This window comes from Hydra vulgaris, chromosome 09 (assembly GCF_038396675.1).
Source record: "Hydra vulgaris chromosome 09, alternate assembly HydraT2T_AEP".
NCBI classification, from domain to species: Eukaryota; Metazoa; Cnidaria; class Hydrozoa; order Anthoathecata; family Hydridae; genus Hydra; species Hydra vulgaris.
The window spans coordinates 44,767,501-44,787,500 of NC_088928.1; the positions used below are offsets into that span (position 1 = coordinate 44,767,501).

The 20,000-nt window shown below is 27.5% G+C and overlaps 1 protein-coding gene across 1 annotated transcript in view; it reads left to right on the plus strand.

Moving 5' to 3' along the window:
- Positions 1–20,000, plus strand: part of LOC100206283 (uncharacterized) — a 156,928-nt gene that overhangs the window by 63,818 nt on the left and 73,110 nt on the right. Inside the window, exon 6 of the mRNA XM_065805859.1 lies at positions 8,265–11,538. Coding sequence (XP_065661931.1) covers positions 8,265–11,538 — 3,274 coding nt within the window. The remainder of the gene's footprint in view (positions 1–8,264; positions 11,539–20,000) is intronic.

A 20,000-nucleotide genomic window follows, 5' to 3' on the forward strand; every position in this document is an offset into this window, starting at 1 on the left:
GTTTTTGACACTACTTCATCCAACACTGGGTTTAACATTGGTATCCGCACAATAATAGAGCAGAATCTTGACCGTAATCTTATATGGATAGCATGCAGACACCATGTCTTTGAAGTCATGCTTTCCACCATTTTCATGACTGCATTTGGAAGCAGTGGAGGACCTGAAGTTAGAATTTTTAACAGTTTCCAGAAGCAATGGCCAGCAATCAACAAGGAGGTGTTCACTGTAGGGAATGAAGAATTGTATAACTGTGATTTTTTCTCAAACTCCGTGAAGAAATGGTAGTGTATTATGGTGAAGCAATTAAAGGTCAACAACCCAGGGATGATTACTTAGAACTCTTGAATTTGTGCCTTATTTTGCTTGGAGGATCAACTGCAACATCGGAGTTGAATGTAAAGTTTTGGGCACCAGGTGCAACACACAATGCATGTTGGATGGCAAAAGCTATATATTGTATGAAGGTATATTTGTTTCAGGATCAATTTATTATTACTGCAAAGGATAAGAAAGGAATAACAGACATAAGTCTTTTTGTGGCATTTATATACGGACAGTTTTGGAATGAAGCTCTGTTAGCTGAACAAGCACCATTCAGTTATGCCAAGCTTCTTCAACGAATTCAAGAATATTCAAATCGTACAATTGCAATTAATGCAGCAAAAGCTTTTCATCACCATCTGTGGTATTTTTCTGAACATCTAATAGGATTGGCTTTCTTTGATTCCCGTGTCAACAACAACACCAAGAGAGACATGGTAAACAACCTGAAACAACAGCCAAAACATAAATCTCTCAAAAGACTTGATGCTGCCACATTCAATTGTCACAGTAAATTGTCTTCCTTCATTACACAATGCACTGCAGAACTTTTCAATCTAATTTTGAAGAATGGCAAAGAAAAAGCTGAATCATTTTTAATGAAAGAATCTTCAAAGTGGCAAATGGGTTCAACATATCTTGAATGAAGCACAAGGTTCGTTAAATGAAGGTCGTCAACGATTGCGCGGAACGAGGCGTAGCACTTATAACATCCTTCAACAAAAGCGTTACGAAAGGTGAAAACCAAAAGTAGTTTCTTCTTCGATTGGTTGATCTTCACCGGAAGGAATTTCCAGTTGCATCAAAGTCTACCTTGATGAAGATGACTGTTAAATGATGAAAATGATTGATCTATTATTGCCTAGTGTAATTACATAGTAGTACAGTACTATATTATTGTTTGTTTAACATTAAACATCCACAATCCACCACATAATAATAATTAATTGATAATAATTAAAAAAAATAATTTTCTTTTTACTTTTTTAACCTCATTCCAAAATGTGACAAAACATGGCAACCCCTAAATATCATCCGAATTGATTCAAATTTTGGAAAAGAATTACTATTGTCATATAGAACAAGGGCAAGCTTGAGGACAACTAAAGTTTTGAACCTAAAAACTTTGCATCACCCCAATATATATATATATATATATATATATATATATATATATATATATATATATATATATATATATATATATATATTATATATATATATATATATATATATATATATATATATATATATATATATATATTTATATATATATATATATATATATATATATATATATATATATATATATATAAATACACACACACACATATATATATAAACACACACATACATATATATATAAATACACACACACACACATATATATATATAAACAGACACAAACATATACATAAATAAACACACACACACACACACATATATATATAAATACACACACACAGATTGTTTTTAGCTAACTAAAGTTTAAACTAACTAAATTTAATAAAGTAAATTTTCTTACCTTCCTTATGTTTGTTATGGAGATCATGGTTAAAATGATTTTAAAAGTTGAAGTTTTTCGGATTATTGGTATTTATGCTTTTTTAGTAGTTTAGCTTTTCCTTTAATAACACTCAAGAAATTAGACTTAAACTTAATTTGTTTTGGTGGCGCATAGTGAATTGTGGTATAGTGAATAGGTTGATTCACCATGCCCTATTAATGATCTTAAAGATTAATTTTATGTACTTTTAACAAAAAAACTACATGAAAATTAATATATTAGTTTTAAGTTATGAGTAATAATATTTTATTAATTTTTAAATTTTTTAATATTTTCTCAATTTTCAAAATGTCTATTTTTTCAATTTTATACTAATCTAGTTAATAAAAGTATGCCAAAAGTACAGTGTATAATTTCTTTACTCCATCAGCCTCATAGTTATTTGGCTATGCCCCTATTTACTATCATTAATTCACAGTTGTGTTCATTCATTCACTGTCCCCCAGTACTGGGGCACAGTGAATAACATGACACAACTCACTTTAAACCTTCCTGTGAGGCATTAGATGATAAATATTTGGGTTTTAGTGATTTATTATCATGAAGGATATTTATCTCAATCCTTAAAAAAAATAAAAAAAATATTTTAACTTTTGCTCAGTTTTAAAAATAAAGAAATCCGATCCACTGTGTCTCAACTTCCCCTACAATATATAGTAGTTTCATTACAATTTATTCTACAAACAGATAGTAATTTATATTTTTGTTTTCCTCTTAAAAAACAAACAAATAAAATATAGGAAAATCATTCTTTTTAATGTTGACTTAAATCTGTTTTTTTTTTTTTTGCTTGCCTTATCCAAATTTATTGCTGAAAGTAATATTCACTCTAATGAAACAAAAATAAAAACAGTACAAAAGTTATTTCAATTAATAATATTTATTTTTTAATTTAATTTGTTTTAATTTCCTATTTTGTTAGTTTTGCTTTCTTTGTTTTTTCTGCAATGCTTAATATAAAACTTGCAATCAGCCCACAATTATATGACAATAATAATAATGATGTATTGTAGTATGTGATGTATAATAATAATAATAATGATGTAATATGTTTATATATGAAAATCATATATAAACATGTAATACATCATTATTATTGTATTTTGGGTCGAAAAATTTAAATTTAGTATTGAAAATAATTTTTACATGTACCTATGACGCATATAATGTGCGCATATGCATATAAATGTTTACGCGCGCAAAGTATGACTTAAATAAAAAAATTGGATTCCTTGATCCAAAATACCACATAAAAGAATACCACATATTTTTAAATGTAAATTTTTCTTGTGCCTAAGGCTCGAACTACACACGCATATACGTGTCAGAGTCTTTCATGCGCACTAAACTGACTTAATTTAAAAAAATTAAATTCTTCAAACCAAAACATTTACTAATTAAAAAGAAAAATTGGATTCAAAAAATATTTTAATATTATAATAATATTAAAATATATTAAATACAAAATAAATATTTATCTTATCTAATTTTTCTTTTAAGAAAACAAAAAAAGAAAACCTAATATTAATAAAAAAGCTTTATTTCATTATTACAGCATTAACAGATAAAATAATATAATAAATATAATAAAAGATAAAACTTTAGGGGTAAGTGTTTTTCCATTTTTAATCTTGTATTTTTTGAAACAAATTATTGATATTACAGGATCACTTCTAATCATCAGGTATTGGTACTTCTAATCATCAGGTATTGGTTCTGGTTTTCATAACATTCTTTCTAGATATCTTGGCTGTATGGTTTAATCTAGCTTTGCGAATTTCCTTATTTAGAGCCTCTTGTGACTCTTCAGAGTAGTAAATAATTGGCAGTTCTAATGTCTTAGATATCTGCACACTATGTTCCAAGAGTTTATGAACAGTTAGGGGAATCACATAGTAGCAATTGTTTTTGAGTATAAGAGCTGTAGTTTCATAGCAATACTAGCCAAAACTTTCAGAGTTCAACTCATAACAGGAGCATACTGATATTAGGATTGCCCTCAATCTAATAATTACATATACTGTCACTCCCGTTATATAGGCGAAAGTTTCAGCATTTTCAAATGTTCTTCTGGCAGTGTCTCCATCGTTTGTGTTGCCAAAACCCTGTTTAGGAATATCAATATAAGACTTGGTTCCTCTCTAAACTTTAGGATGTTCTGCCAATTTGGCAACCTTAAACAAGATAATATTTAATATTTAAGCTTGTAAACTATTTTTTAAACTATGTTGAATTTGAATAATTTATTATTACCTTAGATCTTCTGCTTCTATCACATAAATCTTCCCAGTTCTTGCACTTTCTACCTGGACCTGCTGCAAAGTTTTTTTTGTCAAAAGTTACATCTTTGTTAAACCAAGTTTACTTGTATTCTAAAAGTCTAGAGAATGTTCTTGAACGTTTCAGCAACTTTGATTGGAATTTAAATTTAAATATTATTAGAGTTTTCTTTAGATTTATCATCTCAGGTTTGTCAATACTTTCATAGAATAGACCCTCCAGTCTACAAAACTCACGTAGAAGAGTCTCGAGTAAATTATCAAGAAACTCTTGAATTATAGGAACTATATGTATTCTTTTCATGATGAATGTAAGCGATGAACTATTGTTAGTTATTTTATACGCAAGTTTTAATTTTAAAACATGCACTATGCCATCAAATGTTGCATATTTTGGTTTTTGAGGTTTGATAATTAACACCATCTGCTTGAGCATGAGTTTTTTTACTAATAGGAACTAAATGTACTATTTATGTGATGAATGTAAGCAATGAACTATTGTTTGCTACTTTATATGCAAGTTTTAATTAAAAACAGAAAGAAAAAAAAATACAAAAAAAGCGAAGTATTTAAAAGGCCTTATTTTTTTTGGAGCAAGTTGAGAAAAATGATTTTTATTTTTTCTGCTTTCAAATATACGTATTAATGGGAAAATATTAAAATTGCCATGGAATCTAGTGGAATCTTTTAGTTTTTGAACTAAACTCATAATTAACTAATTTAAAAAAATCAATTATTGACACAATTTTGAGATCTTAGTCATGAAAATCTAAAATTAAAATTCATTGTCAAAAATGTTGTTGATAGTTACTAAACATCTTAAACATATGACTTCAAATTAAATTTTGAACTGTTTTTACCCATATTAATCTTAAAAGAGTGACACTAAAGTGATTATTTGAACAAGTTTTCCAATAAATAAAATAAAATAAATAAGTCTTGGAAAAAGGCGTATAAACTGGTGAAATCTTAAAAATTATTCACAAAAAAATTAATTATTGTCTTTTAGTGGTATTTAATTGCATTATAATTTAATTAATGATTTTCTATCAATAGTTTTTTATGGGGGGGTTTTTTGCCGTTTTTTATGGATTTTGACTCTTTGTGAGCCGTGACCAAATTGTCTAAAAAAAATTAATTTTGCGTGGACATACAAACCGCATGCGTTTCCTGGGAAGGCTTGTTGTAAGTGCGTATATAAGTTGTAAGAGTCAGAGTGATTTACTTGACTTATGTTGTTGTTAATAACATATATACTAATTATCTTTATTTTCTTTAATATATAAGATGTTTTTTATTGAGATTTATGCCAATCATTAAAGTAAAAAACCTCTACATTATTCTGATTCTAACCTCTTCATCATTCTGATTCTAACCTCTACATCATTCTAGTTCTAACCAGCCTCCTTATCTTTTCTTCTTCATTTTAATTTTTTTTACTGAACTTTATATTTTTTGTGTTAACAATTTTTTTTGTTTACATTACATTTTGGTGTACTAGTTCTTTATACTTACTCTTACTCAACAAACATGCAGAATTCACTAAAATAAACCAATGTAAGGGATTTTGTAGATACACATTATTTCTGGGATATTGTACTTAAAATTCAACAATTTTGGCTGATTAACTTGGTTAATACTGATACTTGCTGGGTTGTATGCAGATTTAATTTATCTTATTTACTGCTTCATTAGTTAGTTATTGATAGATTTAAAGGTTATAAATAAAAACTGTTAAGAACTGAATATGATAGAATAAATTTAATAAAAAGACTTATCTTGGGCAACTGTTAACTTCATCCAGCTACTGTCTTGTAGAAGACCCTCTAACCAAAACTTTGGAGAAAGCGAAAAAGTCCTGTTGACCAGTCTTACTCCTTTTTCTTATCTATTAGGCTGGCATTGATGAAAACCAGTGTTATATTATTTCCTATAATGATGAATAATGGATCTTCTTGATTCTACTCATGGGTTTCTGCTTGTGCCTCCTTAATAGGGCTGTGCAACTCTGTTATCTCTTAATGAAGGTACATATATAAAACTTAGGTCAGCTGTTCTAATTTCTAATTCTAGTTATTTTTTAAATCTTTTACAAGAACAAACCCATTTAGAACAAATGTCTTTTTATTTTGTTATAAGTAATCAATGTAAAAAAGTGCTCTTTGACGCTAAGTTCCATTATTCTCAGTTAAGCAAACCTTATATTTTATCTCATAAGTTAGAAGAGACTCAAAATCTTAATAAGTACTTAACTGAATCTTGTTTTCTTGCCTGCTGGATAATGGCACCTGGGGTTCCAATTTTAAAAAACTCTGGAGAACATTCTGATCCCTTTAATTACACAGGCCAAAAAAATTTTACTTTTTTTACTTTTTTTTGCATACAATATGTTTTTTTTATAGTATCTTCTCATGTTATCATTTACTCTCATGGAAACCATACAATCTCATATAATCCATTGCAAAGTTAGCAATCTACTATAAGTTACAACATCTACTATAAGTTACCTCTGAGGTAACTTATAGTAGATGGCCTCATTATTGTGCTCGCTATTTCATTACTCTCAATTCCATTCCTCTACAAATCTTTTATTTTTCCCTGAATGATTTACAGTTTTCATATTTGAGCTGGTTTTTCTAACAAAGCTTTTTCTTTTCTTAACCAGGTCCGAAAACGCATTGTAAATGTAGTTGGATCTGCTTTAAGTGTTGGATCAAGCTTGAGCCAATACTCAATTATTGTAAGGTTGCATCTCTTTTTCCATTATGCAAATACTATCATGGTTCTTGCTCAAATGAGCTATTATCTCTAGTTCAATAAACCAAAACTCAGTCTAAATTGACTTTCATTCATCAAAGTTGCATCCATTTACTGTATCTGTCTCTTCATTCTTTTAAAACTTTAATCCATAACTTTTGCATGCTTAAAAGCATTAAAACTTTTGCATGCTCTTTTTGCATGCTTAAAAGAGTGCTTTATATATAAATGAGAGCTATGTTATTGTTTATGTTACGTTTACTGTTTCCCAAAGTTCAAAGAATTAACTCAAAATTTACCAACTTACAAATATCAAAAAGCTTGCTACAATCCTAACTAATCACTTTATACTAAGTAACAAATCATTGACAATTTTAATTCTCATAAATATAATTTATATCATTATTTATCCTTTTATAACTATTTTTTGTATTATATATATAGTTAACTTTTTTTTTTTTTGTTACTTCACCTCCCCAAGGCGGATAAGGCCACTACAGATGAGGAGGCTACTTGTGGTTATAACCCTCTCTCAACTCTATAATTCGGCAACACGAACCTTGACAAACAAGGCTGCTACGCGAAGAAACAAGTTGAGCAAGGTACTACCAGGGACGTAGTGGGGATTTAACTTGGAACCTCTCGCTTATAAAGCAAGCGGTCTACCACGACACCACTACCACATACTAACAAATAATTTACATATATAGCATTTGTAATACATTTTATATAACAGTTTGTGTTACTTTTATTTTAACTTTTTACCTATTTATTATATGAATAATGCACATAAATTGTTATATAAATGCATTTTTAAACTTTTCAAACAATTTTTTAAATAATTTTAAAATTTCCATTAAACTTAAAAAAAATTAAAATTAAAATTAACCACAGTTAATACCTTAACGACTAAACAATTTATAGTATTAAAATATCATAGCTACTAGACGAGTTGTAAGAAAATTATTTTTTTCTACTTTCCTGAAGATTTTTAGAACACATAAAACTCTGAGTAGCAGAGTATATCATAAAAGCTAGCAAATTAGCTAATTCCTGGTATTGCAGGTAACAGTCACACATACACATAGGCATACACACATATATATATATATATATGTATGTGTATATATATATATATGTATATATATATATATATATATATATATGTATATATATATATATATATATATATATATATATATATATATATATATATATATATATATATATATATATATATATATATATATATATATATATATATATATATATATATATATATATATATATATATATAGATCTGTGTGTAATTATATATTTGATATATATTTTTCTAGGTGCATTGTTGAATATTGGTAAACAAAAAGATATAACAAACTTTGAAGATTTTTCTTATAAATTGAACAATTTTATGAATGAATTAACACCATCTTTTAATTTCACCAAGTCACCCATAACTACAGCAGGAATGATAGTTGATTTAATAATTGATCAAAGTCAAATAGATCCCATAATTCGTATAAGAAGAGATGAAGTAATATCTGCAAAACTTAGAGCAAAACTTACTAGTCTAGTATCAAGTACAACTTTGGATAGTAAACAACTTCAAAGTTTTGCTGAGGCTTTTGTTGAACCAGTTCATCTTACACAAGGACCCCCTGGTACAGGTAAATCCTATTTGGGTGTTGTAATTGTCCGGGCATTGCTGATCATTCAAGAATTGTGGAATTCTGTTGATTCAACTGTTGGAATGCATCCAATATTAGTTCTTTCTTATAAAAATCATGCTATAGATGAGTTTCTCACTGATTTGGTTAAAGCAGAACACCATGTTAACTTGATACGCATAGGTAACTCTGATGAACAAGCTTTACATAGATACTCAGAAAAGAACTTTAAATCTTCAGACTATATGGTTGATTGTATAAAAAATCAACTTCAGTCACTTCTCAAACAAAAGGAAGATTATCAAAATTTTCAAAAGTCTTTGTCTCCCATGTTAGCTTATGATCTTTTTGTCAATCCAAATTCACATGACAAAACTGATGAAAAAGATAAGAAAATTGCTTCGTATAATGCAGCATTTTTCCTACATAACTTAATTGCTAATGTTAAACAACTGACTGAATTTTTAAGTGAGAAAGATACTGACGAATTTGGAAAGTTAAAAACAGTATGGAATGAAGTGATGTCAAAACAGTCTAAAAAAACCTTAAATGAAAGTGATATTCAAAATCTGTGGAATGGTATAAAGCACTATAATGATAAAATGGACTTTTGTGATGTGATTTTAAATTGGATTGATGGAGTTGAACCTCTTCCTAAGTGTTCTTTCAATAATCAGTGTAATAATATTGTTTGCAATAAAACTGTTTCATTATGCTATGAACATAAATGCAAGTTCAAATCCTGTCAATCAGCTCATCTTGAAAGTCATTTACTATGCAAGGAACATGCTTGTCAAGCAAATGGTTGTAAAATGATCAAATTACCATCACCCCAAATTTTCTGTGATAAGCATGCTTGTTTTATATGCCTACAGAAAAATTTGGTAGCACATAAGTGCATTGGTTCGCCTCCACGCAACTCATGTCTCAATCACCCTTTGTGCAATTTTAAAGAAAATAATAAGAATAATTATTGTGTGAGTTTAGCTTTGATTGACAAGTTTTATTGCGCAGATCATATAAATAAAGTATGCTCAGTAAAAGATTGTAACCAATCAGCTTTTTCTCATAAAGAAAATATTGTTAGCAGTGCTCCATTATGTCACAAACATAAATGTAAGTTTGAATCTTGTAGACTAGCTCCTCTTGAAAATAATATAATGTGTGCAGAACATGCTTGTAAAGAAACTAGTTGTAAATTTGTCAAGTTACCAGCTCCACAGAATTTCTGTAAAGAGCATGCTTGCTTCATATGTTTAAAAGAAAATACGGTAGCATTATGTAGCACTGATATTGCTCCTCGAAACACATGCTCAAAACATCCATTGTGTGCATATACGATGCAAAACAAACCTTGCATAAATTTAGCTTTATCTAAAACCTCTTATTGTGAAGAACACAGTGTTAAATATTGCTCAGAAAAACATTGTAAAAATGTTGCACTATCACATTCTGAATCATATTGTGAGATTCATAAACCAAAATGTATTGCCAAGAATAAAAAAGGAAATAAATGCAAAAATAGTTGCAAAAAAGGATATATGTACTGTGATCATCATGTTACAAATTATAAGGCTTCTCCTATTTCCATTGCTGAAGTCAGCTTAAATGATCAAACTCCACAAGTTCTAAATAAAAATAATATGCAACCTGATGGAAATAATAATGCAAATATAAAAAGTACAAGTAGCAATAATAAAATAAATGCTAATAATAAAATGGATCATCAGCAAAAATTATGCGAGAAAAAAAATTGTGAAAATTTTGTATCGCAAAATGAAGTCCATTGTAAAGTTCACAAATGCATAGGTGTAAACAAAAAAAAGAAGCCATGTAATGGAATAAGAAAACAAGGTTATGAGTACTGTTCAGATCATGTTAAGAATTATAATGCTTTGCCTATAAGTGATAATATTAACTCAAAAGTCGGGCAAACAGTTGAAAATACCAATTTGTTAACAGAAACTTCAGATGACAGTGGATTGAATACATATGAAGCTAATATTTTTGAAGATCGTACCACTGACACAGATAGGAATGTAAATGTAGTTTCTAACTTAAAAGAAGGAATTGCAGTTGTTAATTGTACTTTACTTAATGGTGAGAAACCTAAAGACACTAAAGGTTATGCAGAAAAGTTTAATACAGAGTTTGAAGAAAAAAATAGCAAAAAGCTTGAAGAAAATGAAAATAATGAACTTCATGAAATTAATAGTAAGGAATTTGAAAAATTTGACACAATAAAGCATAAAGTAAATAGTACTATAGAGCTTGAAGAAATAGATAAGAACTATTCTACAGATGATAAAGATGACTACCACCATGACAGTGTTGAAGCTAATATAGATGAAGAACACTTCATTGAAGAAAGTTTTAAAAAAGAAGATGATGATGATATAAATGATGAGCCAGCCAATTATCAACATATGCGAGATGTATATTTTGAAGATGAAAATTATGATGATCAAATTGAAGAAGAAGAAATACCTCTAAAAAATCAGGTTGAATTAAACAAAGCTGATGAGCTAAAATCTACACTATCACCTGAAAAATGGAGTTGGGAAATGAGTTTAGAAGACAGATGGTATCAATGTAAGCTTTTAGAAAAAGAATTTTATCTTTTGCTCTCAAAATTAGAAGAAATTAGAAATCTTAAAATAAAAATTCTCAGAAAAAATCATCATGAGGAAAAAATTAAAGCAAAGACAAGAGTCTATGAAAGAAAAGCTGTGATTGGAGGCACCATAGTTGGCTGTATTGCTCGTCTTGAAGCTATTCGTAACACTAAGCCATTTGCCATACTAGTTGAAGAAGCTTCCGAGGTGTTAGAACCATTAGTGTTTTCATGTTTGACAGATACAACATGCAAGTTAGAAATGATTGGAGATCATTTACAATTAAAACCCTCTGTGATGTCAAAAATTATGTTTGAACGCAGAAACAAGTAAGTAACAACACATTTTTATTTATTTAATTTAGTCATACTACACAATATACATGTATTTATTATCAGTTCAGTAACGTCTCTTATCAGTAATATTTTATACAAGTCTCTTAACAATAATATTTGATATAAATATGATAATTTAGTAGTATTTGATTTGTGATGCACATTTGTGCATCACAAATCAAATACTACTAAATATATTTAATATATTTATTAGTATTTGATTTGTGGTCACACACACATTTGTGGTCACACCCACAAATGTACGTTTGACTGCAAATCAAATACTAATAAATGTATGCGTGTGACCACAAATGTGTATGTAACAACAGTGTGTGTGACACACAATGTGTGTACGTTTGTAGGTAGTTTTATGTTTTTGAGTACATAATTTTTAAGAAAATTTTATAACTTTTTGTTAAATTACATTTTTTGTTTCTTTAAATACTTTGATGAATAATACTTAGGTGCTTACAGACTATTCATTTATATGCTTTTGTTTATCAACACTTCACTCTATCACCTTTCTCTTTGTTCAATATATTGCTCTCCTTCATCTTTCCTCATCTTCAAGAGTGCACTCTTTTTTTTTTATTCTGACCAAATTGACTAAGTTCTTTCTCTTTATCCTTCAGCCAATATCACTGTTGTTAGTGACTTAAATTATTATCATGCTGAATGGCTTAGCTTTAGTGCCAGTGACTCTGGAGGCATAAAGGCCCACCAGGTTTGCTATTTTGAATCTCTAACACAAATAGTCAACTTTGCAGCTCGCTTTTCAGACAATTCTAGTCATTTACCTTCTCTACTCAACTTATGTTTTGTTTCTGATCCTAGTCAATTCTCAGTTTCTCTAATTTCACCCTTAGGTACTTCTGATCATGATTTGATCTCTCTAAAACTATTTTCTTATTATTCTTCATCATCAGAATCCCCTTACCATTATACCTCTTACAACTACTTTAAAGCTGACTGGGACTCTTTCCGTGATTTTCTTTGTGATGGCCCTTAGGTAGAAACCCTTTGTTTTCATGGTGACAAATGTGTTTCTTATGTAACTACTTGAATTCAGGCTGGAATGGAATCTTTTATTCCCTCTCAATGATTCTGATTTAAGCCTCACACTTCTCCATAATTTTCCAATCATTATGCTGCTGCAATTTCAAATTGTATCCATATTTATCACCAAATCAATTCTCCAGGTAACATATGTCTGTTTATTGCTACATATCATTGTAAAAAGGTTTTGTCTAACGCGAAACCCAACTATTCTGAGGTCATGAAATCTTGTATTTCATCTCAAAAATTAGGCTCGCAAGACTTCTGGGGAGTCTTTAACAGGGTTTATAGTAGGTGCAAATCTGTTATTCCTCCTCTCTTAGATGGTTCAGAATTTGTTACTTTACCTAAAGACAAAGCTGAGTTATTTAAATTTTTTATCAATCTCATCTCTTGATTCCATTATACATATCCTACTTAATAAAGCTGACAATCATGTTGATCCATTACTTGACATTCGTATCACTCCAGCTTCTGTATCTAAAGTGATTTCCTGCTTAGACTCTTCTACAGCTTGTGGTCCAGACAAAATATCTGTTATAGTCTTGCAGAAGTGTTCTCCAAAGCTATCATTAATACTTTCAAAACTATTTAACAAGTGCTTACCAGAGTCTTGTTTTCCAGCCTGCTGGAAAGTGGCCTTTGTTATCCTTATTTCAAAAATTCTGGAGAGTGATCTGACTTGTCTAACTACCATTCTATTAGTCTTCTTCCTATCATAAGCAAGGTTTTTGAGTCTGTAATTAAAAAACACATAATCTCTCAACTTGAATTTTATAACTTACTTTTTAATTATCAAATGGATTTTGATCTTCTCGTTCTACTGCTGATTAACTGTAATAACTGATAGATTTTATTGTGTATTAGATAGATGTGGTAAGGTTAAAGCGCTCTCAACATTTCTAAAGCCTTTGATAAAGTTTGGCATGCTGGTCTTCTCCATAAGCTCTTTTCTTATGGTGTATCAGATAACATTCTTCCTTATCAATCAAAGTATAAATATCGTCCTCAATGGAGAACAATCTTCTTCATTTCCTGTAACTTAACAGGTTGGGGAGATTCTATCTTTGGGCCTAAACTTTTTTAAATTTATATTAACGATTTCCTATAAAGTCTCACATTTACCATTTAGTCTTGTCTTGATATGAAGTAAAAACTCTTTTATTGCTTTAGCTAGTCATTATTGCAATAATCTAGATCTTCTTATATTTTTGAACAGTAATGTATTTATTGAGTGATCTTACTTTCGTCTTTTATGATTAACTCTTATTTCTGATATTTCTTTGAAACCATATATCAAATCCATTGCAAAATTAGCATCTTCTAAGGTTGCATCTCCTTTTGGTACTTGCCAATTTCTTACTCAGGATTCTATTCTTTATCTCTATAAATCTCTAATTTGTCCTTGTATGGAATACGGTCGCCATTTCTAGAGTGGATTTTCAAATGATATCCTTTCTCTATTTCTTCATCATTATGACTATACATATTCTTTATGTTTATGTATTGTCATAATGAAAAAATAATGAAATGCTTCAGTCTGCATTAAAAGATATGCATATAGATACACATGATGTAATGTAATACACAATATGCATATAGATACACAAGATTTGCTTCTAATATATGTTTGTGTATGTATATACATACATACACGTACATTAGAAGTGAATCTTTTATTAAATTATATGAATCTGTGAAATATGAAATTACATTAATTTGTATTTGCTTTTTACATAAGGTGAATGAGAACTTATAATTTATACTAAATACATGATTTTATCATATTATGATAAACATTCTGTAACCTTTCAGAACAAGAATATTCTAAAACGTTATGGAAGATACTAGAATGTTCTGTAAAATATTGGAAGGTTCTGAAAATTAGTTAACCTAAAAGAATTTTTTAAAAGGTTCTTGAAGGATTCCTCAATCTAGAAAAATTTAGAAAGATTTCTCTGGTATAAATAAGGACATGATATATGAGGCTTACTCGTCAATTAGACTAAAAGGAGTGAAAAATTGACTGCTCTTAAACCTAGTGAGGCAAAAAAAAAACACAGTCACAACTTTATACATTAAAAAATGTAATGTTATCTGCGTATTATTAACACTCTTCCATTCTTTTTAGAACGCCTTTGAGACTGTTGCACATTTAAAAGCAATCAGAAGAAAGGCTAAAAGACCGACTTTTACTTCCACTGCAGTACTGGATACTCAACTTTGTTCAAAGTTTTTAAAAATGTGTTAATAACCTTGACAATGTTAACTAAGTTGACAATGAACATTTGAAAAGCTGTTGGCATGATGCAGAAGTTTATTCTTACAACAATGAACAACTGAACAGACAAAGTTCAGTTGTTTATTATTGTAAGATAAAGCTCCTCCAGTCTAAGCAAAAAAAACTGTCAGATAGTATTTCTTCCTTAACTAACAAACTTATAAAATCTTATAATATATTAGATAAATTATAGAACAAAACTTCCAGAAAAACTTGTTAAATATTTAAAATAAATTTTTGATGAGTAAAGTTGTAGCCATAACTATAATCTAAATTATTAATGTTTAATAAATAAAATGTGTAAAATATGTCCAATGTCCTTAATAAAAAAAATTTTATTAAAGATTTTGTCTTGCTCTTTAATGGTCTTACCCTTAAGATCATATAAAAAAAAACAATTATTTTTATGGAGTCATAAATTAGGATTATGACTTTATGGTATATTTTAGGTATCTTCAGTTTCTTGTATGAAATATTGGTGAACTTTGCTTTGAAATTAATTGAAACCATTGGTTTAGTTTACTTATGAAAAGAGGTCATGTATTATATTCCTTAATTTCTTGTTCTGTCCCATATATTTGCGAATTTTTTTTTCTTCAAAAATATATCAACCAACGCGCATCTAAATTTTTGTTGAAATTTTAAGGTTTCTATAAAGTTCTGGTTATTTTGAGACCCTGTTTGATATACTTTTGGAGAAAAATATTTCACAAATATATGGTACCCAGCATGTTAGTCAAGGTTTATAGGTGTGACGTTTTTTAAAATAGGAATAACCCAATAAACCTTTAATTTGTTTCAATCAAAAGTTTATCAATTGTATTACATTGACACAGGAAACTTGGATACCAAGATGTTATAACCCTATTATATATATAAAAATGAAATAGTTGTGATACAGAAACAAGTTTTTATGTTTCAATGCTGGCAACTAGTCAAATTATATCCTTTTTATCAATGCAAAATTTTATCATACTGCTAGTTTTTAGTTTTGTTATATTTTTAAAAAATAAAAAAAATGAATAGTGAAAGTCAAAGCGGTTGAAAATAACTTTTTGAAAGGGAAAAAGTAAAAGGGAAAAGAAAACATTTAAACAAAAAAAAAGCAACAAAAAAGATGAAGAAATAATAAGAAATAATAACGTTTTAAAAGAAAAAAAGAAAAAGAAATATTTGTAAGAAAATAAGTAAAAAAGTAATGAAAATAGAAGTTAAAAAAAAACGTTAATAAATGAAATATATAAAAAAAATGGCAAAGAAAGAAAAAAAATCTATTTAAACATCGGAACCACGATCAGCAAATCAAGATTTTTATTATTTTTTCATATATTTCTTTAGTTTTCATTCATATATTTCATTAGTTTTCTTTCATATATTTCTTAGGATTATTTATTTTATTATTAATTTTTCTTCAGTTTTTTAGCATATATAGTTTTACTTATTATTTTTTGTTAGTCATTTATTTATTATTAATTATTATTTATTTTTAATGATATATAAATTTTTTCTATACAGTTATATATTATTCGTTTTTAATTTCATTTTAGCTATTTATTACATATGTTTTATTCTACTGTGTATTATTATTTTTTTTAATCTTGATTTTTTTTTTTTTTTTTTTATGCCCAAGGTAATTTTTTGTTTTTTTTGTAATGATTGTTATAACTTTTGTTTTGTTTTGATTTTCTCAGCGTTTTTCTGTTTATATTGTATTTATTTGTTTGGTCATAATATTTGCAATATATTTTGATTATTATATTATAACAACTATGGTTATATTAATATATTTACTAAATCTTTATAATGTTTTTAGCTATAGTCGTTTTTATGTCATCGTTATTTGTTACGTTTTGTCAGTTTATTACTGTTTGTAACTGTAACTTTGGAAGTAATAACGATTGCTGTATGAAAAGTAATACCGATTTATTTAAATTATTATAACTACTTTATTATTATTATTATTATTATTATTATTATTATTATTATTATTATTATTATTATTATTATTAATGTTATTACTATTATTAATATTATGATTATTACTAAAATAATTTTATATAAATAAACTATTTTTTTAAGGTATTTACTTGAGATTAGTATTTCAATACTATTTGTAAATAGCCGTGAAAATTTATTTTCAGAATATATATAATTGATTGATTAATTGATTGAAAGCTTAAAAGAAATGAAACCTAAAGTAACTCTAAAATGCTGCATTTATTTATTTAAACAATCGACTGGTATATATATTGATCTAGTATACACATTGATTTTGCATATAAAAGTATCATTTTCTAATACAATACATCAGTACATATATTAATGTACATGTCTTAAACTTATATAATAAAAGTAATTCAGGACATTTAATATTATTGTACATTACATATAATGAAAAGAAATTAGGATTTGTAAAGTATTTTTCAAGTTTTAGCTGTATTAGTACTTAATTGGCTATCCTTTGTTTCTTATGACTTCTGCGCATCTAGAAGGTATACTATCTACAAGTCTTTATAATAAGTTATTTGAATTAAAATAGGAATTTGTTTTAAGATTTGAGAGGTATGATTTGAATTTATATTAATATACATTTTAATTAATTAGGCTTGTATCGCGATGATGGTTTAATAATAATACAAAAAAAATCAGGGTTTCAACTTGACAAAATCAGAAAAAGTATTATAAAAATTTTCAAAAACGTTGGCTTCCAAATTGAAATAAACATTAATTTAAAAATTGTGAATTTTCTTGATGTCACATTTAACCTCTTGGAAAATTCTTATAGGCCTTATAAAAAACTTAATGATGAATTATTGTATATTAAAATAAATTTAAACCATCCCTTCAAATCTTAAAACAAATTCCTACTTCAGTTAATTATTGACTAAATCAAAACTCTTCTAATAAAAATATTTTTAACTCTTTTAAATGCGTGTATGAAGATGCTCTTAAAAAAAAGGGGGTTTAAAAATTTTGAGCTAATATTTGAAACAAAAATTGCAAAGAATTATTAATGACCATAATTTTGAATTGATTAATAAAAATACATTTCCAAAAAATCTACACTATGTTTACAAGAAAAATTTGAAATTATTACTCATTTAGGCCAAGAAAATTTACTAAATAAAAAATCTGTATTTCTAAACGCAGACATGAAAATAAGTACCTTTTAAAAAATTATGAAAACAAATGACCAATCTAAAATTATCCTCATTCCAAAGAATTCTTTTCGTGATTTTCTGATTTTTTAATGTAGTTGATGCAACTTCCTGGTTGCAAAATAACTACGGTTATTACATAATTATATCAATTTTTATTTTCGTGTAAAATATTTTTTCTATAATTTAAATTTTTTGATGTTTAGACATTCTTTCTGATGAACTTACTGATGGAGAAACAAGCTGTCAAAGATAAAAATTAAATAAGTCTTTTTACTAATTTATATACATACTCTTTTTTTTTTAACTATTTAAAAATACTTTTAAGCAAAAAAGTTGTTGAAAAAAATCATTTTATCATACCATAGCATGGTTTTAAAATTGTAAGGTTCGTATAAACGTGTTTTGATGCCTATTTAGAGTCCTGTTGTGTAGCATTTAAAATCATATCTTATATTCATAATTGAGAACTTTGATAATGTTATATTTCATTTTTTTAACGTAATATACATGGTTGTTAATAATCATTTATAATATTTTTTTTTACATCATTGATTGCATTATTTTATTTGTTGTTTTCATGTATTGGATTTTTCATTATGACGATCACGATAAAAAAAACATAAAAATGCTTGTAAAACTACAAGTAAAAACTATGAAACTCACCATATAATAACATCAATATGTGCTAAATACACACTTTGTCTTTTCTTTTCCATTAACTTCCAACTTTAATTAGTCTCTTATTTTGTTTACTCAGAAATTGTTTAACTTCAATAAGTCTTTGATTTTTTAATAAGTAAGAGACAGCAGAGCTATGTATGCTTGTTTTAGTTTATCAGGCACTTTGATATTTAATCTAGACATATGTGATATAACCCACATAAATTTATATATTTCCTCCTTTCCCCACAAAATTAAATAATTAACATGCATGATTAAATTACAACTTGCTTTTAATATTTTAATTTCTTTAAGTGAACATATCTTAAATGGACAAACAACCGAGAAGTTTGGCTTTGAAAAAATATCTTTTATCATATTTTTATATAATATTGAATGGTTCTGATTTTTTTTATAAGGTCTGGAAAACACTCCTCCAATCTTCTGGTGTTTCTGCTAGAAACTTTTGATTTGCAATGGTCATGTATCCAACACTTAAGTTTCAAATCAGTTTGATACACTTTACATTTGAGGCAATTGGTAGTTTAAAAATTATGAGCTTGGAGCATACATTATCACACCATTTGTTATCAACAGTTTCATCATAGCAATAAAAATTAACTCTTTTTGAGTTGAAAGTATATGAGCATTAAAAAAATAAAATGACACTAGTCAGGAAAAGTGTTCATATTGATTAGGATTTTCAGGGTTTTTTTGAAAATCCACGCAGATTACTTAACAAATAAAAGTGTGCTGAGTTTGAAGACATACTCTCTTCCTCATATAAAACGTTCTCTCAGTTGTTCTTCTCCGTTAAAAATTTTCTCTAATGAAGCTGCAGTGATGCACTAAAAGCATTCTTATTTCATAGCATATTTTCAGCAGCATTTAATAAATTTGCTATGTTTGCAAGAAAAATTTAAAATAATAACTCGTTTAAATCAGAAAAATTTATTAAATAAAATCTAAAAAATCTGAATTAATTTCTAAATGTAGGCACGAAAATAAATACCTCTTAAAAAATTATAAAACAAATGACCAAATTAAACTATCCCCATTCCAAAGAAATTTATTTCATAATTACTTTCTTTAACTTCCTGTCAACCCAAAAAGTATAGTAATTATAATTTTTTTATAATAATTTATAACTTTCTGTAAAATATTTTTTTCTATAAATAGAATTTTTTTTGAGATTCAGTAACTCTTCCTGATGATCCAGCAATGGTGAAACTTCAAATTGAAGAAAAAAGTTAGATAAGTGTTTTTTACTAATTTATTGCTCTGTTCTTTAAGAACAT